Genomic DNA, 27668 nt, shown 5'->3' with positions numbered 1-27668 from the left:
AAGAATTTTTTATTGACAAGCAATAGACATACACTATTCAGCAATCTATTCAGGTATTGACAGGTATAGGTTTGTGATGTGTTACTCTGAGATCCTACTGAAGGAAACAGAAGGGGCTTTAACCAGCATTCCAGGTGGTCCTAGAGACTGACAGTCCATAGCCCAAGGCCCATTGGATGAGGACAGATTGAAACACAAGGAGAGAAGGTAGTATCAAGTCCTATGGCTCCATATAAACCACAGAAAAAAGTTGCTACCAGAATATGCTACAATTCCACTGGTGCTTCCTTAATGCTCCTTGGAACTAGATCCGTCTTCTCTGGTCTCACTTGACACTTTCCCTCAAAACTCAATCTGCCTGGCCCTTCCCCAAATCATAATAGTAGCTCTTAAGCCACTGGAAGGACTGGAGGCAGCCTAAGGATTCCAAGTAGGAATTTTATGTTCCCTACAAATAAGAAATATAAGGTAACAAGATGTTCATGATCCTGTGGCAGCCAGAAAGAAGGCTTGTCATTCACTGGGGGGTGTAACTTTTATTCTTTGAACAGCCATGTCTGATCAGGCTGCGATAGTCTAAGGGAAGGGATTACCTACACTCCATTTCTGCATTCTCCAGGAAGAAAAAGGCAGATAGCCAGGAAAAAGGGTGAGTAGAAACCCATTTTTTTGCATTTTCAGAAAAACATATTTCTAAATGTGATAGAAATTCATCACTCAATTGTGCTTATCACATACAGATGATCCTTGACTTATGATGGGGTTACATCCCAATAAACCCATCATAAATTAAAACGATTGTAAGTCAAAAATTTGTTTAATACACCTAAGCTACCAAACATCTTAGTTTAGCCTAGCCTGCCTTAAACGTGCTCAGAACGCTCACATCAGCCTACAGCTGGGCTAACTCATTTGGCAACACAGAGCACCGTGGAGTACCAGTCATTTATCCTGGTGACCATGCAGCTGACCGGGAGCCGCGGCTCACGGCTGCTGCCCAGCATCTTGAGAGGGTACCCTACCATATATCGCTAGCCTAGGAAAAAATCAAAATTCAAAATTTGAAGTACGGTTTCTACCAAATGCGTCTCATTTCTTTTTCTTTTATTATTATTATACTTTAAGTTTTAGGGTACATGTGCACAATGTGCAGGTTTGTGACATATGTATACATGTGCCATGTTGGTGTGCTGCACCCATTAACTCGTCATTTAGCATTAGGTATATCTCCTAATGCTATCCCTCCCCCCTCCCCCCACCCCACAACAGTCCCCGGTGTGTGATGTTCCCCTTCCTGTGTCCATGTGTTCTCACTGTTCAATTCCCATCTATGAGTGAGAACATGCGGTGTTTCGTTTTTTGTCCTTGCGATAGTTTACTGAGAATGATGATTTCCAGCTTCATCCATGTCCCTACAAAGGACATGAACTCATCATTTTTTATGGCTGCCTAGTATTCCATGGTGTATATGTGCCACATTTTCTTAATCCAGTCTATCGTTGTTGGACATTTGGGTTGGTTCCAAGTCTTTGCTATTGTGAATAGTGCCGCAATAAGCATACGTGTGCATGTGTCTTTATAGCAGCATGATTTATAGTCCTTTGGGTATATACCCAGTAATGGGATGGCTGGGTCAAATGGTATAGCATCACAAAGTTGAAAAACTGTTACATCGGACCATCATGGTCAGGACCATCTGTATTCAACATGACAAATCCCCCCAACTTTCATTCAACTAAGGTTACTCCCAGACCTTGCTAACTTGGCACACAATCTCTTAAACAAGTCTCTAAACTTCTCTTTTTAAAGATTCATCAAAACCCAAACCTCATGCTATTGCTGAACCAGTATCAATTTAAAAGTTTCCAATCAAAGAAGTTGTCAACGTTATTCAGCTACTGAATAACAAATTCCTGTCCAAAATAACAATTCTTGTTCAAAGAGGAATTTCTCCAATATATCAAATCCAAATTGTAGAGTCACCAAGAAGGACAAACTAAAGGAATCCTTGTCATTTTATAACCTCTCTGGACGAAGAAAGGCTATAGATAGAGTACTGTGAAAGATGCACCCTTCAAAGAAGATGACTGAAGTTTCAGGTGAAAGATGAGACAGGACTTGACTGGCAAGTAAGATTTTAGTCCAGTGGTATTTCTCAGAGGAGGGATGACTTATACCTGAAGCCCTTATGAAAAGGAATTTAGAAAACACCACTAAATGCATCCAAGGCAGAGATCCCACAAGAAAGTTGGATGAACCAAAGAAAATGAGCCAGAAGATAGAGAAGAACCATACAAATAGAAACATCTAAATGGATAAAAGTTATAAACTGGGTGAGTTCTGACATGGAACACAAGGGTGTAAGAGTGCCCAGTTACATGATCCAAGAGTATCAAGTGTTTTTCTCAACCCCATGGATCTCTCCTCCTAAATTCTGAACACTCAATTTGTAATTTTAATTTATCTCTAAAGAGCTAGCCATACAGCCTCCGCCTCCCAGCCGCCTGCCTTGGCCTACCAGCGTGCTGGGATTGCAGCCCCTGCCCGGCCGCCGCCCCGTCTGGGAGGTGGGGAGCGTCTCTGCTCGGCCGCCCCTCTGTCCGGCCTCCCCATCTGGGAAGTGAGGAGCGCCTCTGCCCGACCACCCATCGTCTGGGAGGTGAGGAGCGCCTCTGCCCGGCCACCCATCGTCTGGGAAGTGAGGAGCGCCTCTGCCCGGCCGCCCCGTCTGGGAAGTGAGGAGCGCCTCTGCCCGGCCGCCCCGTCTGGGAAGTGAGGAGCGCCTCTGCCCGGCCACCCATCATCTGGGAAGTGAGGAGCGCCTCTGCCCGGCCGCCCCGTCTGGGAAGAAGTGAGGAGCGCCTCTGCCCGGCCGCCCCGTCTGGGAAGTGAGGAGCGCCTCTGCCCGGCCACCCATCGTCTGGGAAGTGAGGAGCGCCTCTGCCCGGCCACCCATCGTCTGGGAAGTAAGGAGCGCCTCTGCCCAGCCACCCCGTCTGGGAAGAAATGAGGAGCACCTCTGCCCGGCCGCCCCATCTGGGAAGAAGTGAGGAGCACCTCTGCCCGGCCGCCCCATCTGGGAAGAAGTGAGGAGCGTCTCTGCCTGGCCGCCCCATCTGGGAGGTGAGGAGCGCCTCTGCCCGGCCGCCCCATCTGGGATGTGAGGAACATCTCTGCCTGGCTGCCCCGTCTGGGAAGTGAGGAGCGCCTCTGCCCGGCCGCCCCGTCTGGGAGGTGAGGAGCGCCTCTGCCCGGCCGCCCCATCTGGGATGTGGGGAGCTCCTCTGCCCGACCGCCCCATCTGGGAGGTCTACCACGGAGGCCAGAAGCAATGTGGGGGCTGGACGTGGTGGCTCATGCCTGTGGTCCTGGCACTCTGGGGGGCCGAGGCGGGTTGATCACTTCGGGCTAGGAGTTCGGGACCAGTCTGGCCAACATGGTGAAACAAATGAAAAATACAACAGACAAACCAACCAAGCAACCCAGTGACAACAAAACAGGTCTACCCTGGAGTCATACTCTAATTTTTTCTATTTTCTTCCCTTTCTGATCCTTTATCCCACTTTCTTTTTCTTCCTCTTCCTTCTCCTTCTTCTTTGTCAAATAGAGGATTGAGTTATTATCACTGATCCATATAAAGTCCCTCTCTCATTTATTTTAATTCCCACCCCCCATTTCTATTCCCCGACTTCCCATGTGCAACCTTCCTAATATGTTTGATACGCATCCTTTTGTTTGTATGTATTTTTAGAAAATGTTTATTGTTTTTGTGTGCCAAAAAAATTAATAAAAAAAAATAAAAACAAACAAACAAAAAAAAACTATGTTCAGAGGCCAGGTGCGGATATATATATGGAGAGAGCGAGAGAGGGAGACAGGGAGGGGGAGAGAGAGAGAGAGACAAAAAAAAAAAAAAAGAGCTAGCCATAAACTCCCCACCACCACCACCAGGTTAATGTTTTATGCCAGACACTCAGACTCTCTTCTCTTTCACCATCCGTGTGATGGCTGACTTCATTGAATCTAGCAGCATAGAGGACACATCACATGTTCCCTGTCCCTTTATAAGGACCTCCCACATACCCATCTTACCAAATAGTCATCTAATATAAACAATGCACAACTTAGGCTAACTCACATCACCTCAGGTGTTTTGACAATTAGACTATGAACAAAAATGACAAATTTCATTCAAACCCAGATGAGATGTTTGTCTTTTCTATTTCTACAATTTCCAACATAAAAACTTAGCCTTAAAAAACAGAAACAACCTAATAGGTTTTGTTCTGGTTGTTGATTTTAAGTAAATATGAGATGGAAGTCTAGAATACGTTTTTATCTCCTATTTAAGAATGTTCATGTTGCCATTTCCTGTCTTTGGACGCTTCCCAAGTACTTCTCAGATCTTTTAAATGCTTCAAAGTTTAGCTGATTTCCTAAATTTACATCCTTAGGAACTGTGGCTTTGAAAGTAATACATAATTCACCATAAAAATTTCCCCATATTTACTTTAGGTTTGAGCAAGCAGACCCCTGGGTTGTAATATGAATATTTTAAATTTGTCTGATCAATTCTGCATACTCTATTTGTCGCAAACACTGGAAGAATTCTTGTTTAAAAATAAAACAATGCTCAGAATTTCAAGGGTGGAAACTGATGAGCTGTGTCATTCAAAGGCCCTTCTTGGCCTGCCAACTTTATCACAGCAACAGAGACTTGCAGTCGATGAAAAGAGGTTTTCAAGTTAACAAAATGTGTAGCACTAGAGGATATTAGAAAGGAAGCTAAGGTGATAAGTTAGAATGCGGAAAGTCACACTGCTTCCAGATAATTCCTAGAGTGTTTTTGTAGACTTTATGTAATGGAAAGGGTCCACTATAGCCATGTCCTTTTTCCTTAAGCTGAAAACTTCTTACGGAGTTTCACTGTTTAGGTTTCTGTATGTCTGACACTTGGAAAGATGGCTCTTTCCTGAAGACCACTAGAAACATGGCTGGAACATTTTAATTGCTCATGTTTATATACATTTAACAACCCTACATTTGACTGAATTATAAAGACATTCTTATTTCTACACATGCACCGTCTTCTCATGTTCCTTCAACATGAAAACTCATGTGTATCCTCTTCCAGAGTAAAATTTCAGATAATATATTTTTAGATGACAGAACTTTTCCTCCTGATGAACCTAAGAGGGAACCAGGAAATAAACTACTGGGGTTAAAGAAATGAGAAATTTTCTAAGATAGTCACATGCAAAAATCCCACATTTGAATAAAAATGGTGAATATACAAGAGGGCACAGTTGACTGTACTGCTGGAAACCACTGTCCCATTCCAATACCCCCAAAACACAGACTCTCAAAGAGTACATTGGCAACTCTACATTACAGACGTCACTTCTGCTTTCCTTTATCATGATTAGGGGTCACAGTAGATGAGATCTGTTCCTTGAGTGATGTATGTAAATATCTTTCTGCACACACTATCACCTAGGTAACAAAGTTTATATGCCATTGTCAACAGGAACAACTATGTTATGAAGAGGTAGACTGAGTCCCACTGTCCATTAACAAATGCTTCTAGAATGAACAATGGAATTTTAGAACTTGAAGGAACTTAGCAACTGTCTAGTCCAACCACTCATCTTGGCCAAGGTCACATTGTTGGAAGAAATAAGAATCAAGGCCCTTAATCTCAGTACAGGATATTTTCAATATTGCAGGCCAATTGCCCATCAATTGAAGAGATGAATTTTTCTCTCTGCCGTTAATTTTCATTTCTAAATACCACTCCAGCATCTTACCTCATTTTCTTCAGTCTTTTAGCCTGGGGATTTTTCCAGCAAGATTATGTCACCTAAATCCACAGTGAACACTTTGCTGTCCATCCCTTCCTTTTCAGAGGGTCTTTTGAATGTGACCTTCATGCTATAAACCATTCAGTAATTTCCATTTCCTCTCACTGTCCTCTCGTCTCCCTACTGCCCTCTGCCTATGGCTGTTCCCCAGACCCTATCTTCTACTCGGGTCTTCAATCTGCAACTTCTCTGTGACTGGCTTCCAGAAGCTCTCTGAGCTTCAGACTCTTGTCTCCAGGTGTTTCCTGCATATTTCTGTTCTTATCTCCTCAAATGCAACATATCCCCCAAAATCACCTACCTTACTGCATAATTTACTCAGCTTCCTAAGAATATCATCATGTCCCCAGTCATGTAAGTTCAGAACTTCAGTTATCTCACTCCTCCACCTTTATGCACTCATACTGATTTTTTTTTAATCAATTTTTTTTTTTTTTTTTTTTGAGACGGAGTCTCGCTCTTTTGCCCAGGCCAGACTGCAGTGGCGCTATCTCAGCTCACTGCAAGCTCCGCCTCCCGGGTTCACACCATTCTCCTGCCTCAGCCTCCTGAGTAGCTGGGACTACAGGTGCCCGCCACCATGCCTGGCTAATTTTTTTTATTTTTAGTAGAGACGGGGTTTCACTGTGTTAGCCAGGATGGTCTCAATCTTAAAAAAATCAATTTCTCTGTGTTCCTTTTTGAAGTCATCTTTCTTTTGGTTCCCACAAAAACCACCATAAACTAGGTTTTCATCAGCCTCTAACCAATCTCCCTATCTTCAACTTATCTTCACTCTTGAACATCTATTTCACTGCATAATCTGTTGTTCAAAAAAATCTTTCATTTTTCTTAACCAGGACCTTCTTCTCTAACTTGGTGGGTCTACTTTCATTTTTCCATTGTACTTTCTCATTCCTATGCTTGCCCACAATAAATTCCACAGCTAGAATACACATCCTCCTAATTATCATCTCCAAATCCTGACTGTTTTCAATGGTGGTTCAAGTCCAGTGTCTGCAGTGAAGCTTTTTGTTATGGTCCTTGAATTTACGACTTTACTTATTCACCACCTTTCTTTGTGCACAATTTCCAACTCCTTTATATATTGGCCTTCTGAATATATCTGTCTTATCTTCTTGGTATGGCTATAGGAACCAAATCATACATGTCTTTATCACTTCTGAAACTATCCCAATAACTACATTACATTATTTATTATATATTTTTAACTGAGGCATAGTAGTTAGCAGAATATTGGAGATAAAAATTCTGAGTTCTGACACTTGTTTTGTTCTTTCTTGCTGAGTGACCTTAGGCAAGCTACTCAAACTCTGTAAGCTTTCATAGCTATAAAATAGACATAATACCACCTACTTCATAGTGCTATTGTACAGTACAGCTTAGCAGAATGTGTATGTATGTGTGTGTACACACAAACACACAACGTTTAACACAGTTTCTGGCCCATAGTGAATGCTTTTTAAACAGATGGCTAATTATAATTCTGCACACCACAGGCACTCCTTTTTGGTCAATATTTTAAACCGAAAAGTTCTAAATATGTTTTCATAATATGCTGTCAAGATTCCATTTCATGTTTTTTACACCATTGATTATCATATTGATGTGGTTAGGCTTTGAGTCCCACCCAAATCTCATCTTGGATTGTAATCCCCAGGTGTTTAGGGAGAGACCTGGGGGGAAGTGATTGTATTATGAGGGCAGTTTCCCATGCTGTTCTCATGATAGTGAGTGAGTTCTCACACGATCTGATGGTTTTATAAGTGTGTGACACTTCCTCCTATACACTGTCACTCTCTCTCTCTCCTGCTGCCATGCCAGACGTACCGGGTTCCCCTTCCACCATGATTGTAAGTTTCCTGAGGCCTCCCCAGCCATGTGGAACTGTAAGTCAATTAAACCTCTTTCCTTTATAAATTACCCAGTCTTAGGTAGTTCTTTAAAGCAGTGTGAGAACAAATGAACACACATATTTAAAAAAAAATTACTTTTCTAAGCTGCATTCCAGAAGAGTAGGAAAGACACTTTCAATCTTCGAGCTGTGCCCAGTTGACAAGACCTGGTGTATAAAACTCTGTACAGACCAGTTTCATCCTTACACATAACCCAATCAACGATGATTTTCAGCAATTACCATTTTAATAATGGAGTTAAAGCAGAACTAAATAATTTTGGGGGAAGGCTAGAAAAGTTTCCAAATAGCCAAGTCAACAGGTACAGGCTTGGTGACGTAGGATTGTTAGAGCCTGTCAAAAACTTAAACTCAAGGATTAGTGACCACAGTCAGCTTTTCCTATGAAGAAAGCCATGAATTTTCCTTCAACCAACAAGGCTATAACAAAGTCTAATCAATAGCTTTAAAAACCACAATGAAAATGTTGCAATATGGTACATTAAAAACTAGCGACCTGGCCTTTTTTGGCTGAAGTAATTCTCTTTTTCCCCTAATGAAAGAGTCTTTTCTCCTTTGTGCAGCAGGTCACAACTTTCCTAGGTTAACTCATACTGTATTTAAAAAATCAGATACTACACCTCCACCTCCACAAAGGTTGCAGGAACTTTCCACCAGAAATATCTATGATCTCGTGAAGGGAGGCTCCATCCTCATATAGAAAGTCAAAGCCACTGTCTCCCTCTGCCTTGCGTCATACCTCCCACAATGATGAGCAGCCACAGGGAAAATCTCTCTCTACACTATCACCCAAACAACTTCCTTTCTAGGACCCCAGCTTCATTATTTCTGCACCCCTAAGCAGGAAAATTGCATGGTCTTACCGCAGATGTTAGACGCACAAGAATTTCATCGCTGCTTTCTTCGGAGTCTTCAATTTTCTGATGAGACCTTTGGAAAAAAAAAGGACAAATTACTTTTCAGTTTTAGTTGCTCAAATTTATCTACCAAGTTAGGAGGAATAAAGGGCAAATAATGTCATTGTTATTATATTAGCAAAAGTACTCATGAAAATAACAAAGGTTGTGACAGTAACACTATAGGAACATAATCCTCTTGCAGGCCAAATGTTCTCACAAAATCAATTAGCAAGAACCTCTTTACAGTGCACCAACTGAATCCTGAGGATGGGGTATTACTCACCCCATGATATAGCAGAATAACCCTGACATGCCAGTTGTAAAATATATGGGCTTGCACAGAAGGTAGATGCAAATAAAAGGTGGTTAAGTGCTGAAATTTCCTCTAAATCTAAATGAAATCCAGATTTTGAAAATACGAAATGTGAACTTTCCACTGAAATTGAGTTTTAGCCAAAACAAACTTACTATAAAACGGTATTATTATAGGCCTAATACCACTATGGGAATTATGAGGAATACAAAGACGCAGAAGTTTTGTATAGCTTTGTATTTGCTTTCTCAAGAGATTACCGCCCAACTAAGAAGCTAAGAATCTTATGCACATGTTAAATAACTAATGAGATGTGTAACAACGTAAGATCAGTTTGTTTGTTTGTTTGTTTGTTTGGGGAAAACAATCTTTTTAACTTAATTCATGAAAAAAGGCTTCACCAAATGTATATTCTAACAGACAAAATTATCTACTTCTTAAGAACAATCTTATAAACTACATTTTTTCCTAGTTTGGTCAAAGAAAAAAATTGACTAATGCAATTGAATATATAAAATTGTCTCCAAGATCTATTTCCACAAGCAATCCCTTTCAATATATGCTGTGGACAGGGGGTGCGGAGAGGGGATTGGAGGTAACTGCCCTGCAGAGCAGCATTATCAGCATCACAGTCCAGTGACTGATTTCAATCTCAGTAACTACAGTGTCAGCTGGAACGCCAGCCTTATGGGGCAGGAGGGCTTCTCCCAGCTCACGGGACAGCTGAGAAGCAGCTCTTTAAGAAGGGAAAAGCCAGTTGGATCAATTCTGGCATTGCCTTCTTGTTTCTGTAAATGTTATTAAACCCTTTTCCAGAAAGAAAGTCCCACCCTTCAAATCACAGCAATGCATTACAAACCACTGCCTTTATAAAAATTGCAAGATACAGGTATGAAGCAGCGCTGATGTTGTCAAATAACTTAAGCACTCATGCAGCAAAGTGTTTGAGATGCTTGCTAACAATCTGCGGAATAAAAACTGTGGGAACTGAGCATTATAACTTGGGATCTTTTTTTAATAAGGTTACCTGGATAATGAGTATTTTGAACAAGCTTTATTATTAAGACTCTCTATTCACAAGGCTTCTGTGGTTATACTGAGAAGAGACTGGAAACGCTTTATAACCTCAACCACCAAACCAGATTTATATGATTAAGCTGAGGCGGCTGAACAGACAGGAAATTAAGAACCAAAGGCACTAGAGGCAAGAGAACCAAACAAGGGCTTCTGCTGCTTTGTCTGTGTCTGTAGTGACACATAGGCTGGTCGTGCCTTTTCATGTTTCTCAGATCCCAACAGATACCAGAAGTATTAGTTAATGGGCATGAGGTACTTTGCACTAGCACAGATTCTCTCATGAATCTGTTTTCAATAACCTGCTGAAAGGAACTCAAAATTCCAAGAGAAGCTCTTATATACGAGACTGGTAACTAACGGTTGAGCTGCTGCTGTTTTAGTGACAAATAATTTAGTCCCTGTTTGGAAGCAAAACTGTCTTTCATTGATCTTCCAGCACAAACCATGCCTTAGCAAAAACATTTCTTAAGGAAATATGTGTAAGAGGGACAGAGTGATGATCTCCCAAGAGCTGTCCCACAGCCTATGTCCCAGTTATCACCTCAATCACCAAGATGTAAGCCCAGAACTCCCAAGTATCTCTCTAGCTTCTGGCTCTCCCCTGAGCTTGCCTTGTTTTTCCATCTGCCTTCAAAGTGGCTCTACATGGCAATTCCAGGAACTTTATTTTCACCCACATGGGTACCTTACAGGCTAACTCAACCTAACTCACACTGAACTCCTCTCTTACCTCCTGCCCTCAGCTCTCCCCTTGGAATCACAGGCCCTGTTCACCCTAGAGCCATCCCTTTCCTCCTCACTCTGGCCTTTGGGAAGTCACCAGATTCTCTCACTTCCCTTCCTTCCCTGCCAAGCCTCTTTGACAGTCTAGGCTCTCAACTTCGCTTGAACAAATTATTTTAACCACCTTCTAACAAGCTTGTCTCTGGCTTCTCTTCTTGTATCCAGATGCCTAAAGATACCAGGATCACCTTTCTAAAACCCAGATCTGGTCCTGCTCTTCTCCAGACTCCAAATCTTCAGAGATTTTCCTCAATGCCCACTGAGAGCTCTAGAATTCGGAAATGCTCTTCCTTCCCTGCTAACATGCCCCATGCCCCGCTGCATCAGCACGCACCTGTCCCTCACCTGGTGTAAAGGAAGGTCACGAAGGCAGGACTGGTAGCAACAGGCAACAGTGGGAGAGCCTGAAAAGGGGGAAAGAACAGAGAAGGCAATACTCGGCCACTCTCCTTTCTTTCACCACTACGGTCACTTTTTACCTTAAACCTCCTCCTCAGCTCTAGACTAAATCGCCCAAAAATACCAGACTCTCTTTTCTCCAGCAAATGTATCTTTTACAAAATTTAAACACATTCTGTTTTAATGTGTGTAAATTCTTTTCAGTGCAACCCAGGAAAGACAAAGTTCTCACTTATCCAATCAAAATAAATAAGGAAACAGATGCAGCAAAGGAAAAGCAAGTATAATACTTGCACGTTTTCCATTATTACTAAAGGGGGCTCTGCTGCTCGTGAATGAGAGAAAGACAGAGAGAAGCTGTGGGTCTAGTTTGTCAGTGATTAGAGAAAGAAAATAAAGAAACTCTTACTGGAAACAGCAGGTAATGACAGTGACAAGTGACATAAGACAGAAAGAGAAGAGAAATAGAGTGACCCCTGGAAGGAAGATCCCTCCCTGAGGGTTTATGCCAGCAGATGCTCTCCTTTAGGAATTCCCTGGGTTACCTTTCAAGGTCTCTGCTTACCAATACCCCAAGCCAGACCTGGTAACTCTCCAGGGGAGAGTGCTGAGTCCTGGTGCTCCAGGCAGATGTCTCTGTAAGTTCAAGAGGTCTGCAATATCTAAGGGTGTCACTGTGAGGATGCAGAGATGACAAAAACCTATGGTCCTCCACCCTCATCCCTCTAACCATCAAACTGCATGCATTACCATTAAGCCCACTCCTACCCAAAAGGAAAATAACAAAAAGCCCTGCCCTTCCTATAGTCCTCCTCACCTTAATTGATGGCAATTCCATCCTTCCAATTGGAAGTCATCCTTGAACCCCTTTCTCTCATACTCTGCCTTGTATCCACCCTGAAATCCTATTGGCTCTTCAAGACATATCTCTCACCTGATCATGTCTCACCACCTCTATCACTGCCACTGTGGTCCCAGCCACAACATCTCTCATGTGGACCCAGGAGCCAGCGTAGTCTTGCTAAAATATAAGTTAGTTCATGTCTCTCTACTCAAAATCCTTGAATGACTTCCCATCTCACTTAGCATAAAGCCAAAATCTTTTTATACTTAAAAATGTAATTAACAAAGATATCTATTCAAGGTGTGCCACATATTTGTGAATACACTGTGATTAGCACAATCAAATTTATTAACACCCATCACCACTCATGCTGTACATTAGACCTCCAGAACTTGCTCAATTTAATAAATGAAAGTTTGTATGCTTTGATCAACATCTCCCCATTTCCCCTATCTATGATGTCTATATTCTAGATAAGTATGTTTTGCTTAACAAAGCAAATTCCTATGAAAAAAGAAGTGGGATGGTGGAAGAATGAGAATTAGATTTTCTTGAGATCTTTGATATCATGAATACAAACATTGTTCACCTTCTCAAGAGAAGATAATTTTTCATAGCATCTGGCTACTAGTTATGCTTATAGAAAAAATATACTAAATGGGAATTATGAATGGGAAAGGTTTCATTAAGAGTCCAGAGTGTATAGTTATACATTAATCTAAACTGAATAAAATTAGATTTTTCACATTTGATTTTGAGGATTGGAGTATTAAAGTTTAATATTTAATTAGATGGCTCAATTTCAAATGCTAATATAATCAGGCCTAGATGTCCAATTTTTGCAAAATTCCTGTACTACTCTTAAATATAAATGTACTCTGATAAAGATAAGCAATCTGTTCCCACACCTGGAATAAGCCTTGTCTATAAACAATGGAAATTTTGAAGCACTTAGTGTTTCCTTGGGAGAGGAGGTAATGAGTAATCACAAAGACTAGGACTAGCTGATTTCATAACACTTTTTACAAAAACAGTTTAAAGTAATAAGTGGAAATTTTGTTCACTTACTACGCCAATACAAATCTTATGCCAAGTTCCATCACAAAAATTTTTTGAAAAATACTAAAAAAAAAAAAAAAAAGTTTGTTTACCCACACGGTATTTCCTCCTCTCCAAGTGTCATGAGGATCTAATTAGGAAAAGTTAAGTTAGGAGTACAACGGGTAGGCTTCGGACATCGGAATAGCAGACTTGAACTTAAGCTCTCTGGCCAGAGAGTGTGAATCCGTTACCATTTCAGAAACTAAGGAGGCCAAGGGATGTCTCATGTTGCTAAAAAACATCAGGTAGTAAGAAAAAACCAGGCAGGATAAGGAGAACAAAGCAGGCAGAAGTGAGGGGTGGTGGAGGTGCTATTTTGTATAGGGTGGTAAGAGGAGACAGGGACCTGAATTTTGGAAACCATCACTGTGAGACAATATTAAGTACATGACTGGGTGAGGGCACATCCAAAGTGAGAGCAGAAAAAATAAGAGAAGTCCAAGACTGACCTCTACTGTGTTTAGAGGTCCCTGCTTCAAAATGTAGGTTTCATTATTTAGGGACAGCCAGTCTGAATAATCTGAGGCAAACAGCTCAAGAGATGACTGGCATTAAAAAGACAGTTTTTTACTCACAGTTCCCAAGAGGAGGGGGGATGACACACAAGGAGGGGCCACACAGGGAGGCACCAGTGTCAGTCACGAGGCAGAGGACATGGGGGAAAATGTGGGAAATAACCTTTATTGTGGTTTCCCCAGAATAGAATGGGTAAGGCAGGGTAAACAGGCTGAGGATAGACTGTTTGATTAACTTCAGCAGGACCAAAAGCATAGGGACTGCACCTAACTGTTTGGTACCTGGAGCTGGGGTGATTAGGGCAGGTGAAAAGTAGCCCAGAAGGTGAAAGCCCAATAAAAAAAAGTGGTTATGTTATGAGGTCTGGAATGGCTGGCTTATCTATGAAAGGTGTGCTCCCAGCAAAGCTAGCAGGTAAGTTCTCTACTATCTCTAGGAATGGACTATTCCTGGGTTGGGCAGTCTCTCCAGGGTCAGCAAGGCCCCAGACGTCAAAGCACTGAAACATAGTTAATACAATCAGGAAAAGGAAGAATTAGCAAAGGAGCCTTAAAAGCAGCAGCTAGTGAGACAGAAAAGCCAAGAGATGTTATCCCAGGGGCCAACTGGAAAAACTGCTTCCAGGACATGATCAATTGTGCCAAATGCTGCTGTCATATCAAGTAAGATGAGGACTGAAAAATCAACAGTTTGGCATTTGACAACATGGAAGACTTCTGCAATCTTGACAAGGTTGCCTTCAGTGGAGTGGTACTGTTGAAAGCCCGAACGGAGTAGATTCAGAAAAGAATAGAAGAGGTAGAGAAAGTAACCATAAATACATCTTCTGAAGAGTTTTGCTGTAAAAGGGAACAGAGACATTGTGCAGCAGCTAGAGGGAGATATAGGGAAATATCAACACATGCTGAAAAGAACAATCCAGTAGAGGAAAAAGCTGATGAAGCAGGAAAAAAATGAGATTTCAGAAATGAGATCCTTGAGTAGGGGTACAGAGATGGGATCAGTCACAGTGTGAGGAAACTGACCTTAAATAAGAATGTGGACCATGCATCCATTTTTATCAGGAGCAAAGATAGAGTCCACCAATATACATGCAGGCAGGTTGACAGATTTGGTAAATAAAACATGAGAAAGATAGTTTTTAAAATGTTCCTTTCAATGAAATAAAAAGCAAGGAAAAAGAGGTAAGAGGGGAGCAACTGCGATACAGTTTTCTAGGAGACTGAATATACCAAGAAATGAATAGGACTACCCCACAGTATTGAAGACCCACTCAAGATTAAAGGCCATGAATATAAAATGAGACTGATCATCCTTAGACTCCTTAACGAACCATCTCTTCCATCTACCTTTAAAATCTGACAGAACAAGATGCTAGATGGCCATGGCCAGTGATGGCTGAAGACAGAGGAAGTATTGATCCTGTGATTTTTCTATGTATATAACTATGTCATCTGCAAAGAGAGATGGCTTTATGTTTTCCTCCAAATATATGCCTTTTATCTCTTTTTCTTGACTTTTTGCACTGGCCTGAGTGGAAGAGGTATACTAAGAGAAGGTATATTAGCCTCGTTCTGATCTTAGTAGGAAAGCATAAATGCTTTAGTCTCCTACCATTAAGTATGATGCAACCTATGGGTTTTGTATAAAGTCTTATCAGATTGAGGAAGTTCTCTTATATTTCTATTTTTCTGAGAATTTTTATCTTGAAGGGTTAAATTTTCTCTCTTTCTCTACATCTATAAAATTTATCATATAATTTGTCTATTTTTAGCTTGTGAATATGGTGAATTATATTGAATGACTTTTGAGTGTTGAGCCATCCTTGTACTCCTAGGGTAAACTCTCCTTTTTCATAATGTATTTATAATTTTTATATGTGAGGAAGATTGTGTCTATACTAATGAGTCATATTGTTCTGGTTTTTTTTTTTTTTTTTTTTTTTTTTTGAGACAGAGTTTCACTCTTGTTGCCCAGGCTGGAGTGCAATGGCATGATCTCAGCTCACTGCAACCTCCGCCACCCCAGTTCAAGCGATTCTCCTGCTTCAGCCTCCCGAGTAGCTGGGATTACAGGCATGCACCACCATGCCTGGCTAATTTTTTTTGTATTTTAGTATAGATGTGGTTTCTCCATATTGGTCAGGCTGGTCTCAAACTTCTGTCCTCACGTGACCTGACCACCTCAGACTCCCAAAGTGTAGGGATTACAGGCATGAGCCACCACGTCTGGCCTTATTGTTTTCTTTCTCTGAAATTTGTCATGACAGTGCTGGCCTCATAAAATGAATGTGAAACAGTCACTCCTCTTTAATTTTCTGAACAAGACTGTATAGAAATGACATAATTTGTCTATGGTCATACAACCCTGAAGGTGCCCGATCTTGTCCTATCTTAGAGGCTAAGCAGGATTGGGCCTGGTTCGTACTTGGATGGGAGAAATGACATAACTTATTTTTTAAACGTTTAGTTAAATCTGCCAGGAAACTTATGTAAGCCCATTGTTTCCTTGTTTGAACGGCATAAACTACAAATTCAATTACTTTAGTATACATAATTCTATTCAGATTCTTGTTGAAGGACCACAGGTAGTTAATGTCTTTCAAAGAATTTGTCCATTCCACCTAAGTTTTCAAATTAATGATCATATAGTTGTTCATAATATTCATTTGTTAGCTTTCAAATGTAAGTCTGCAGTGATATTCCTTCTTTTATTCCTGATATTGGCAATTTGTCTTTTTGTTTTCTTCAACACTCTGGTGAGAGATTTCGTACTTTTTTTTTTTTTCAAAGAACCAACTTAGTTTCATTAGTTTTTTTTCTAATTTCTTTTCACTTACATCGATTTTTGTTATCTTTATTAATTCCTTCTTTGCATGTTTTGGGTTTAGTTTGTTTTTTTTTGGCTAGCTTTCTGAGGTGGAAGCCCTGACCATTGATCTAAGACATTTATTCTTTCCTAATATAAGCATTAAAAGCTATCGATTTTCCTCTTAAGTATTGCTTTAGCTGCATCCCATAATTTTGAGCATGTTATATTTTAATATACATTCTATACTAAATATTCCTTATTTCCTTTGGGACTTCCTCTTTCACCCATGAGTTACTTCAAAGTATGATGATTTCCAAATAGTAGGAGATTTTACAAGTATCATTTTACCTTTAAATATATTATTGGATATGCCTCTTTATCCTTCCCCAATTGTCTTTTGTTATAATCATAATATGTATTACATCTACATACACTGAAAAGCCCACCAAATGTTTCCTTTCAATAGTCATATATATTTTAAAGAAATAAAAATTAAAATGCCTTTGATTTTTATCTAAATATCTACCACTTATGTAGCTTTTCCTCTGATATTTTTTCTATTCAACCTGAAATTTTTCCTTTAGATTTCTTCTAGAAAAGGGCAGCTAGCAAAAAATTCTGTTAGTTTTCCTTTATCTGAGAATGTCTATTTCACCTCCATTTTTAAAAACTATTTTCATTGTAGAGGATTGACAGTTCTTTCTCCACCCCCCCCACACCCCCCCACACCTTAAAGACTTTCTTCCACTGTCTTCTGGCCTCCATGGTTTCTAACATAAAACCTCAAATTATTTGAATCATTACTCCTCCTGTAGGTAATGCGTCACTTTACACTAGCTGCCTCCAAGATATTCCCATTATTTGTTTCTTAGTTGTTTTTAAGTATCTAGGAGTGTGTTTCTCTGAGTGCTCCTGTTTGGGGTTCACTGGACCTCTTGAATCTATAGATTTGTCTCTCACTCCATTTGGGAAGCTTTTGGTCATTATTTAAAAGTTTTTTTCTGCACCAATCTCTTTGTCCTCTCCTGGGATGCCAACATGTGTTAGACTTCACTACAGCATCCACCAAGTCCCTGGACCATTCATCTTTTTCAATGTTTTTTTTTTCTTGTCCTGCACACTGGATAATTTATAATGACCTATCTTCAGGTCACCTCTATTTTGCTATTGAGCCAATTCAATGAATTTTTAATTTCAAGTATGTTTTTCAGTTCTAAAACTACATTTGGTTCTTTTTTTATTTTTTATTTTCTATTTCTTGACTAACAACTTCTATCCCTCTATTCATTTGAAATTTGTTTACCTAATGGGGCATAGTTAAAATAGCTGTTATCAAGTCTTTAATAATTTCAATATCTGAGTCATCTCAGGGTTGACATTAATTGCTTTTCCTTTGACAAATGGTCATATTTTCCTGATTATTTTGTGTCAAGTAATTCTGTATTATATCCTGGCCATTTTGAACATGCTATACAGCCTCAATGATTCCAGCTGCAGTTCAATTTTCAATGCCTTTTCTATGGTACCTTGGGTCTGTCCCACAGATATCCAGCTCAGGAAACTCACATTTGTGTAGTTCATACACAAAATTAATGAATCCCTTCCCTAGGTTTCCCCTCTCCTGGATTCCCCTACACTCTCAGACTAGCTGGGGCTCTTATGCCCATTTCTGACCAAAACCAAACACTCCTTGTCTATTATCTGCCTGCACTGCCACCACCACAGAGCTCTGAACCTGGGACAAACCTATAAGAAAAAAGGAGAATCAAGACAAGGATTTCTCCATCCACCCCACCCCATCACACTCTTCAAAACTACAGGGACCCATTTTCCTGATTCTTCTTGCCAGAAAGACGGGGTTTCTACTGCAGATTTTGACAACTGTAGCACCACTGATCTCCCTGTCTACATCTGAGGCCTGCCTTTGAGGCAATGCTGGGAAATAAAAGAAATGAAAAGGGAAAACTCACACCTGTGTAGGTCACTTCTCCAAAGTTTCACTTCGTTCCATAATCTGCCTGCTTTTGTTTACTTTTGAGAGGCCTCAGGTAGTTATTGTTTGTATTTTATCTAGAGGTTTCAGCTGTAATCAATACAAGAGATAGGCTGTAGTAGATTTGTTCCATCTTGGCCTGAACCTGTAGCTCCATCAATAGATTATTCTTCATAAGACTCTTCAATGGAATTCGTTATTATCTTGCCATAGTTAACGTCTCATAAACAAGAGGCCAAAAAGTCAAGGTTTGCAGCGAAAAAATTAAGAGTAGGGCTTGGCGCAGTGGTGGCTCACGCCTGTAATCCCAGCACTTTGGGAGGCCAAGGCAGGTGGATCACGAGGTCAGGAGATAGAGACCATCCTGGCTAACACAGTGAAACCCCATCTCTACTAAAAATACAAAAAATTAGCTGGGCGTGGTGGTGGGCACCTGTAGTCCCAGCTACGTGAGAGGCTGAGGCAGGAGAATGGCATGAACCCAGGAGGCGGAGCTTGCAGTGAGCCAAGATCGTGCCACTGCACTCCAGCCTGGGTGACAGAGTGAGACTCTGTCTCAAAAAAAAAAAAAAAAAAAAAATTAAGAGTAGATAGGCTGAAAATATGCATTTCAGTTCTATTGTTAAATGTAATAAGATAATGAAAATGTAGAAAACACAAGACAGGAATAATCTGTAACAAAAACTCATTTTCAATAGTTGGGAAGAGCTGAATATTCCACACAGTAATTACAGATTTTTTATGAATTTAGAAATGAACTGTATGAAATATTTTCATTTCTCAGGAAATAATTTTGTTTTTTTTTCCCACAGCTTCAGAACCTTCGTGATAAGCTCCCAGGTATCACTTGTGGCACACGACTTCCCAGCTTGTTATCTGTATGAACTGAGCTCAACCCCTGTTAGTCGCTGAAGGCCTTGCATTATTTACATATCGTCATATCCCTCACAAGGCCAAACACGGAAGCTTAAGATCAGTAGATGCCTGGTGAGTAAGTCACTCTGCAGAGTGCTGGTGACAAGTGGTTGTCTTTTCCCAGACCCTCTGCTCCCTGTTCCTCTTCCTTACCTAAACATTAAGAGCTGCAAATTCCACGATCTTGTAATCCCTTTTGGATACAAATATGTATGAAGCTAAATTTGTGGACTTTTCAGAAGTGTCAGCCAAGTGGCGACAGGCAGCATGTTTGGTAAAATCTTTTTATCACAGTAATATTAGCCAGTCAGGATGGAGAGGGGGCTGTTTCAGCAGAAGCCATGTGGCTGAACAGGGTGTATATGGGAGCCACAGCCAGACCTTAGGAGTATCAGCAATGCCAACAGACATCTAGGAAGGCCAATCAGCCAGGCAGGACCACCAGGCATTAATAAGCTGACACCCAACTTACACTGGCCTCATGCTCCAACAGCAGACGCCAAGAGAATGCCAACAGTTATATCTCAAGGGCACAAAGGAGCTGGCTGCCCATCCACTCGCAAGACCAGTGAGGACAAAAAAATGCCTACTCTGACAGGAGAGCCTCCCCTGTCCTCCTCTGCCAAGGTCAAGGTGCCCAGACCACTCGCCATGTACCCAGAGGCTACCTTGAGAAACAGGGAGAAATACAGAGACTGGGCTCTTTTACTAAAAGACACTAAAAAGTTAACTAGAGAGACTTTTTAAATACCTATATTAGAATAACTTTACTAAAGGGTGCTTCTTCCCCCCACCCCCCCCTTTTTTTTGTCCATTCTGCATGATGGCGGTTCATGTAGACAAATGTCAGATCACTTAGAGAAAAACAAGCTACATTTTCTTTCCATATTTGAGTGTAATATGAGTTAAATTTTAGCAGTCCTCTATGTCTTTATCACAGCATAAATGTTAACTATTGTGTAAGTGGTAGGATACAGTTTTATGCATTCAAGCTTCACAGACTGTCTATTCAAAGCCCTACCTACTCCCACCCCTGGCAAGCTGGGAGCTGCTATAACCACAGCTGAATTGAAATAGTCAAGTTCTCTCATAGCCTAAAGGCCCAAACAAGGTAGTGTTAGAAGCATCTTACCAGTCCCAAGGGAATTATTAGACTGCCTTTTCCTACACTGTTATTTCATCATTCCTCACCGATTCTTCTCCGACTCTCTGCTTAAAATAAAAGAGCTAGAAACAGTACATTCTGGGTAACTTGATTTGGCTGTCTGTTGGAAGGTGATACCATAACTGTTCTTTTTTCCCCCAGAGACAGTACCCTTGACAACTGATTCAGTCACTTTTTTTTTCTAATTATCTATTCAGTTTGGGTATAAAAGTTATTTTGTATAAAATTCTGTTTCTTCAAACTAGCTTAGAAACCTTGCAACAGCTTCATTTCCCCTCCTGCTTTAAAGATTCTTTTTTAAAGGAGAAAAATCCCCTTTAGTATTTTTAGAAATGCATTTGTATGGAACAAAATTGTGTTTACATAGAGACATTAAATGGTTTCCTTGCATTATTTTGAAGACACTTAGAAGACAGCAAATTAGAGGGGCCTAATGTAGATAGGCTCACACAGGTAGGTATCAGTAGCCTTTAAATGTCAAAAAGGTTATTAAAAGGAACACAAAATTGGGTTTTCAGCAAATGAATGGACAATGTAAGAATCAAGAGGGCATTTGAATAAAATGGATAGAAACAAAGCATCATAGAACTAAGAATGACATGGAAGCATGGAATTTTTTTAAATACAAAATGCAAGAGCAGTAAGTTACCAAAAGCAGTAGCAGCATGGACTGCAGACATCATGGAAGTTTTGTGGTCAAGGCAGGACTGGGGCTTCCCCTTGAGGGCTGGGTAGAATTTGACTGGAAAAAGGCAAGAAGAGCAGAGGAAAGAGCAAGAGTATCACACTGGCATGAGGAAGTAAAGAGGTGTGGGCTAGAGGTGAAAAGAATGGGATAGGATCATGCATGTGCAACCATAGAAAGTACCGGGACAGTGCAACTGAATGAAGACAATGTCCATGGACATCTTTTCTCTGATCATAGTATATTCCAAGTCTAGATAAGCCAAAGCTTAGATCTCCAAAATTAGGCCAAAAACATTCTACCATAACATTAAAGTTGGCTTATGATTGTAGTATTGAAAAAAAAAAAAAAGGTATATACTGTCTCTCTCTAGAAGAGACCTGCAATGGTTCAATAATTTTATCTTTATATATTTAGTACTTTAGAGCAGACAGGTCCATAGGTTCCCCAATGACAATTTTGCTGTATGAGTCAGTTACTACTCCCAAATGCACACATTCACACCAACAGAAAAAACTTGCTGATAAACACGGCATGCTATATAGCAATTCTCAACTCCAGAGCCTAAGATTTGTGTTTATAATGGTCAGTATGACAAAAGACTGCAAGTAATCTGGAGTTACTATTAGGATGCAAATTTTAAAAATTTTCATTTTTAGAAATCAGAGTAGACCCAGGGTTTCTCTATAACAAGGTCATTTCACTGGCATTCCAATTTGTTTTCTGAGTGGGGGAGAAGGAGGTGGAGTTAAATCACGAGGACAGCTTGCAAGTTTATTTCCACAGTCCTATGCCCCGGTGAATCTGGGCATGCCCATGGGATTATGCACACCTCCATCTTGTGTGCAGGACAGGAAAGGCTGAAAGGAGCTGCTGAAGAACGCCAGTCCCAAACAGTCACAGCTAGCCACAGCCATCTCTGGTTTAAAATCCTGCCACTCCTTTTTAGGAAGCTTGTTAAAGTTCATTGAACTGCTCCTTGACTTTTCTCAGGACGCTTCTGACCTATATTAAGAGCATATCACAATACAGGACATTTCCTAGAGTCAGACCAATTGAATGATACCTGAATTCTGCTTTACTATTGCAAGGCCCTTTATAGACAGCAGTGATGGGAAATCCATAATCATTTCACCAGAGCTTGGTCTAACACTTTTATAGCTTCTGTTTATAGTTTTATAGGAAGGGTTCCTAGAATGATCCCCTAACTTCTGGGGAAGGACACATAATATCAGGTGTTAAAAGCACAGTCATTAAAGCCAGACACACACAGATTCAAACACTAAAACTCCACTGAATCCTTGTGTGACCTTGGACAGGTTACGCGATCTCTGTACCTAATTTTCTCTCTTATTTAATAGAGATAATAATAGTACCTGTCTTATAACATTCTTCTGAAAGTAAAATAATGAATATAAAGCATTTAGCACAGTGCCTGACCTAAAATTCATTCTCTACAATCAACCTTTCTATTAGCACAGTCTCATTAATATTCTGAAGCTTATTTATTCTCCTAAAAGCAGTCCATATTAACTACTCAGTATTGTCATTTAACAGGAGATTTTATTTATTTTTTCTCTTTTTTTATTTTTCTGGGTACAGAGTAGGTATATATATTTACAGGGTAAATGAGATGTTTCAATGCAGGCATGCAGTGTACGCACATCATAGAGAATGGGGTGCCTATCCTCTCAAGCATTTATCCTTTGAGTTACAAAAAATCCAATTGCACTCTTTAAGCTATTTTAAAATGTACAATTAGGTTATTATTGGTATAGTTACCCTGTTGCGCTATCAAAGAGTGGGCCTTATCTATTCTTTCTAACTTTTTTTTTGGTACCCATTAATCATCCACACCTCCCCACTAATCCCCAATTACCCTTCCTAGCCTCTGGTAACCATCTTTCTACTGTGTTCATGAGTTCAATTGCTTTCATTTTTAGACCCCACAGATAAGAACATGCAATGTTTGTCTTTCTGTGCCTGGCTTATGTCATTCAACATAATGCCCTCCAGTTCCATCCATGTTGTTGCAAATGACTATCTCTCATTCTTTTTTATGGCTGAATAGTATTCCATTGTGTATACGTACCATGTTTTCTTTATCCATTCATCTGTTGATAGACACTGAGGTTGCTTCCAAATCTCAGCTATTGTGGACAGTGATGCAAAAAACATAGGAGTGCAGGTATCTTTTTGATATATAACCTTTCTTTTGGGTATACACTCAGAAGTGGGATTACTGGATACTATGGTTGCTCAATTTTTACTTTTTTGAGAAACTTCAAACTGTTCTCCATAATGGTTGTACTAACTTACATCCCCATCAACAGTGTACAAGGGTTCCCTTTTCTCTACATCCTCCCCAGCATTTGTAATTGCTGTCTTTTGAACATAAGCCATTGTCTTTTGAATATAAGCCATTTTAACTGGGGTGAAATGATATCTCACTGTAGTTTTGATTTGCATTTCTATGATGATCAGTGGTGTTGAACACCTTTTCATAAACCTGTTTGTCATTTGTATGTCTTTTTTTGAGAAATGTCTATTCAGATCTTTTGCCCATTTTTAAATTGAATCATTAGATTTTTTCCTATAGTGCTGAGTTCCTTATATATTCTGGTTATTAATCCCTTGCCAGATGGGTAGCTTGCAAATATTTTCTCCCATTCTGTGGGTTGTCTCTTCACTTTGTGCATTGTATCCTTGTTGTGCAGGAAGATTTTCCACTTAATGTGATTCCATTTGTCCATTTTTGCATTAGTTGCCTGTGCTTGTGGAGTATGCTCAAGAAATTTTTACCCAGATCAATTTCCTGAAAATTTTCCCCAATCTTGTAGTTTCACAGTTTGCTCTAAAGGTCTTTAAGCCATTTTGATTAGATTTTTTTATATGGTGAGAGATAGGGGTCTAGTTTCATTCTTCTGCACATGGATAGCCAGTTTTCCCAGCACCATTTATTAGAGACTGTGTCTTCCTCAGTGTATGTCTTGGCACCTTGTTGAAAACGAGTTCACTGTAGGTGTGTGGGTTTGTTTCTGGGCTCTCCATTCTGTTCCATTGATCTATGTGTCTGTTTTCATGCAATTACCATGCTGTTTGGGTTACTGTAGCTCTGTAGCATAATTTGAAGTCAGGTAATGTGATTCCTCCAGTTTTGTTGTTTTTGCTTAGGGTAGCCTTGGCTATTCCGGATCTTTTGTGGTTTCATATAAACTTTAGAATTGTTTTTTCTATTTCTGGGAAGAATGTCATTGGTATTTCGGTTGGGATTGCATTGAATCTGTAGATTGCTTTGGTAATATGGATATTTTAACAATATTGATTATTCTAATCCATGAATATGAAATATTTTTTCCACTTGTGGTGTCCTCTTGAATTTCTTTCATCAGTGTTTACAATTTTCATTAGAGATCTTTCACTTCTCTGGTTAGTTCCTAGGTATTTAATTTTATTTGTGTCTATTGTACACGCTGGTGTAAATGGTGGGGGTGAGGTGGTATCAGTGATTCAGTACTGTTTTTTCTATTTCTTCAGTGCTCCTTTCAGCAATATGGAACTATAACCAGGTATTATGAGTGCTCACCTGATTTTTGATTCTTATGAAGGTGTTTTTTTCTGTGTAGATAGTTGTTAAATTAGGGTCGTTGCTGGGAGACAATTGGTGGAAACTTCAATTCCATAATCTTGCTCCACCTCCTTCTCAACAGTCAATTGTCATTTTTTTAACTAATAAGAGTTACCCTTGTTATGGTTATACAGGTATTTCTCTCTGAACCTACTTTCTTATCTATGACATAAAGACCATATTGCTTGGCCTGCTAATATCATAGAAGTGAAAGAGTCAACAATATGGGAAAGCATTCTGGACACTGAAGTATTCTGCATATGTAAAAGTTTTTAACTGAAATTTTAATCCATAACTCATAATTCTAAAATAAGCTATCACCATGGATAAACAAAGTCATGTCAGAATCACCACATTATGACTCAAGTCCTGTTCCCAAGCCTTCCCTAATTAATTTTAATTCATTTTAATCATATAGTGATTCAGTATCTTCATGTGATGATTCACGTGTTTTAATTTGCCAAATGTTGCCTCTAGATTATTTTCAGAAACATTCTGTCGAGCTCTTAGGAAAGTCACGACTTGGATAGTAAATAGGATGGGAGTTACTATTTTATTCCAACTTAAGCCCAATCATATGTTTTTTCTTAATTTAGATCATCTACTCCTATAACGATGATAATTTAGAAACCACATGGTACAGATGATGAGGCATGGGCTTCTGGGATTTGAATACCAGTTATTTATTAGCTGGATTTAATTTTCTGCAATTTATTTTATCTTTCTAAATGTGCATCTGAAAAATGGGGATAGTAACTCCCTCTTAAATGAGACAGTGATCTTAAAGAGCAGAATATAGTCCCTAGACATGGTAAATGTGGTCTAAGTGTAAGAATACAATGGCACAAGAGAGCCTCTACTTACAGTTCACAGATGCCACCTCTAGCAGGAATGAGAGGCACAAGTTGCAATAAAAGCTTGACACCATTTTGCCATTCTTCTTCTCTTTCAAATTCACAGTACAAGTAGCTACATTCATCAGAGGAAAACTGGTAGAAAACATAAGTATCTTGAAAGTACAGATGCTGGTCCACTGTTTGAAACAAAAAATGTACAGATCAATTTTTTAAAGGATATTACTCAGAGAGTAATAACTCAAATGATAAACTGAAAGCCCTAATAATTGGGAGCAATCAGGGTTAAGACTATAATTATACATTCTAAGCTCATTCATGTTTATAATCCCATTGAATTGGAAAGGACTTACTGACTAGTCTATTTTTACTACTAGAAGCTTTGGCCAGCATATTCACATGTATTTATATTTTTTCTGCTTCAGAGACAGGTGCAGATAAAATCAATAACAATTCAAAGAGGATGGGGAGAAATCTTTTTTAGTGTCCCAAAGCAAATTAGTATATTTAATTAATTTAGTAATACAGAAATACAACACAATGGCAAGTTTTAGATCAGTGGTTCTCAACTTAGGGTGACTGTGCCTCCCGCAGGGGACATTTGGTGATGTCTAGACATTTTTGATTGTTACATTTGGGGGGCAGAGTGCTACCAGTATTGGAGGGTGGAAAAAAGGGATGCTGTTAAAAAAAAAACCCTACAATGTACAGGACAGCCCTTCACAACAAAGAATTATCTAACCCAAATATCAATACTACCAAGGTGGGGAAACCCTGTTTTAAAGGAATCAAGCTAGAGATTTTTCCAAAAGGTATTAGTACAAAACGTTTTGCTAACCAAAAGCCTGAAACTATCAAGTATCCTAATAATACCTCCATTCCTCAAAGGTAGTTCACTAATTTTATAAATAAGAGTATTAGGTGCTAGGTACTATTGACTATCTAAGAAGATTACACCCACATCCATATCTGTACCATTCTTTCACAACAGGACCAGGGGTATGCCCTTGATATTTGTTACCTATAGGGAAAAAGGGCTTTTCAGTGACCAACTAGCAGCTGAGAGACTGGGCTAAATAAATAATCCAGATTGCTCGGTTTCTAATCCTTCAATTCTCTGGGCTCAACTAAGAAAAGAGATATCCGTCATCTATTTTAGTTGCCAGTTAACAACTACTTTCTATTCAGTCTAAACAGCTAATTTTCATAGGTCATATATCAAAGTGTTCATGATTACTTAGCCAATTAAAATGGCATAACATCCCACTCATAAAACCAGTTTCTGATGATTATCCTAAGTACAAGATAAATCACACACTTAGAGCAACTAAAGATGTCACTGATTTTGAAAAAAGTTTGTAAGCAGCATATTGACTCCAGAAGAAAGGAAGTAGAGGAAGGACTCCTACAGGTATTATTAGTCTATGAATCAGCAAGTATCTAATAATTTTTACAAGAATTGTAAGAGAAATAAGTGAATCAAAAGATGACCTGTCACTTAGAAAATGAGAGAATACAAATATTTATCTTCAAAAATAATTTCCATCCAGACTGTAACATCCTCTAGAAAATCAAGTGTATTTTCATCTGATAGCTTAATAAAATAATGATGCTGTGCCTTCAAGACATAATACTAACCTGATAACATAATTCCCATGTCCAGTAGGAGTTGCCAGACTCCTATGGCCATAGATCTGCACTGGACGAAAGGACAGTGTTCTAGAAGCCAGTCTACCAGTTCTGACCCAACGCAGCTCCTCCTGAACAAAAGCAAAGCCATTCACAGTAAGATATTGCTGACATCCGTTTGCCAAAAAAAAATGATATATAATACCTTTCCTTTCATGTGCTTGCTTTTTTTAAACAAGCAACCCAAGAATAAATGGCATATACCTCTTATTCATCTTTC

The 27668-nt window shown here is 39.6% G+C and overlaps 1 protein-coding gene across 11 annotated transcripts in view; it reads right to left on the bottom strand.

The window, feature by feature from the left end:
• The window catches only part of RAPGEF5 (Rap guanine nucleotide exchange factor 5), a 254427-nt gene that overhangs the window by 179467 nt on the left and 47292 nt on the right, over positions 1-27668 (bottom strand). For all 11 annotated transcript variants that reach the window (XR_010120057.1, XR_010120056.1, XR_010120059.1 and 8 more), the window contains exons 4-6: positions 27398-27519; positions 25770-25938; positions 8640-8706 (exon numbers count right to left, since the gene is read on the bottom strand). Coding sequence is in view for 3 of the 11 variants with exons in the window: in XM_063636307.1 (XP_063492377.1) it covers positions 8640-8706; positions 25770-25938; positions 27398-27519 (358 nt within the window). In the remaining 8 variants the exon portion in view is untranslated. The remainder of the gene's footprint in view (positions 1-8639; positions 8707-25769; positions 25939-27397; positions 27520-27668) is intronic.

This window comes from Symphalangus syndactylus, chromosome 3, assembly GCF_028878055.3.
Source record: "Symphalangus syndactylus isolate Jambi chromosome 3, NHGRI_mSymSyn1-v2.1_pri, whole genome shotgun sequence".
NCBI classification, from domain to species: Eukaryota; Metazoa; Chordata; class Mammalia; order Primates; family Hylobatidae; genus Symphalangus; species Symphalangus syndactylus.
This window is presented reverse-complemented; position numbering and strand designations above follow the sequence as displayed.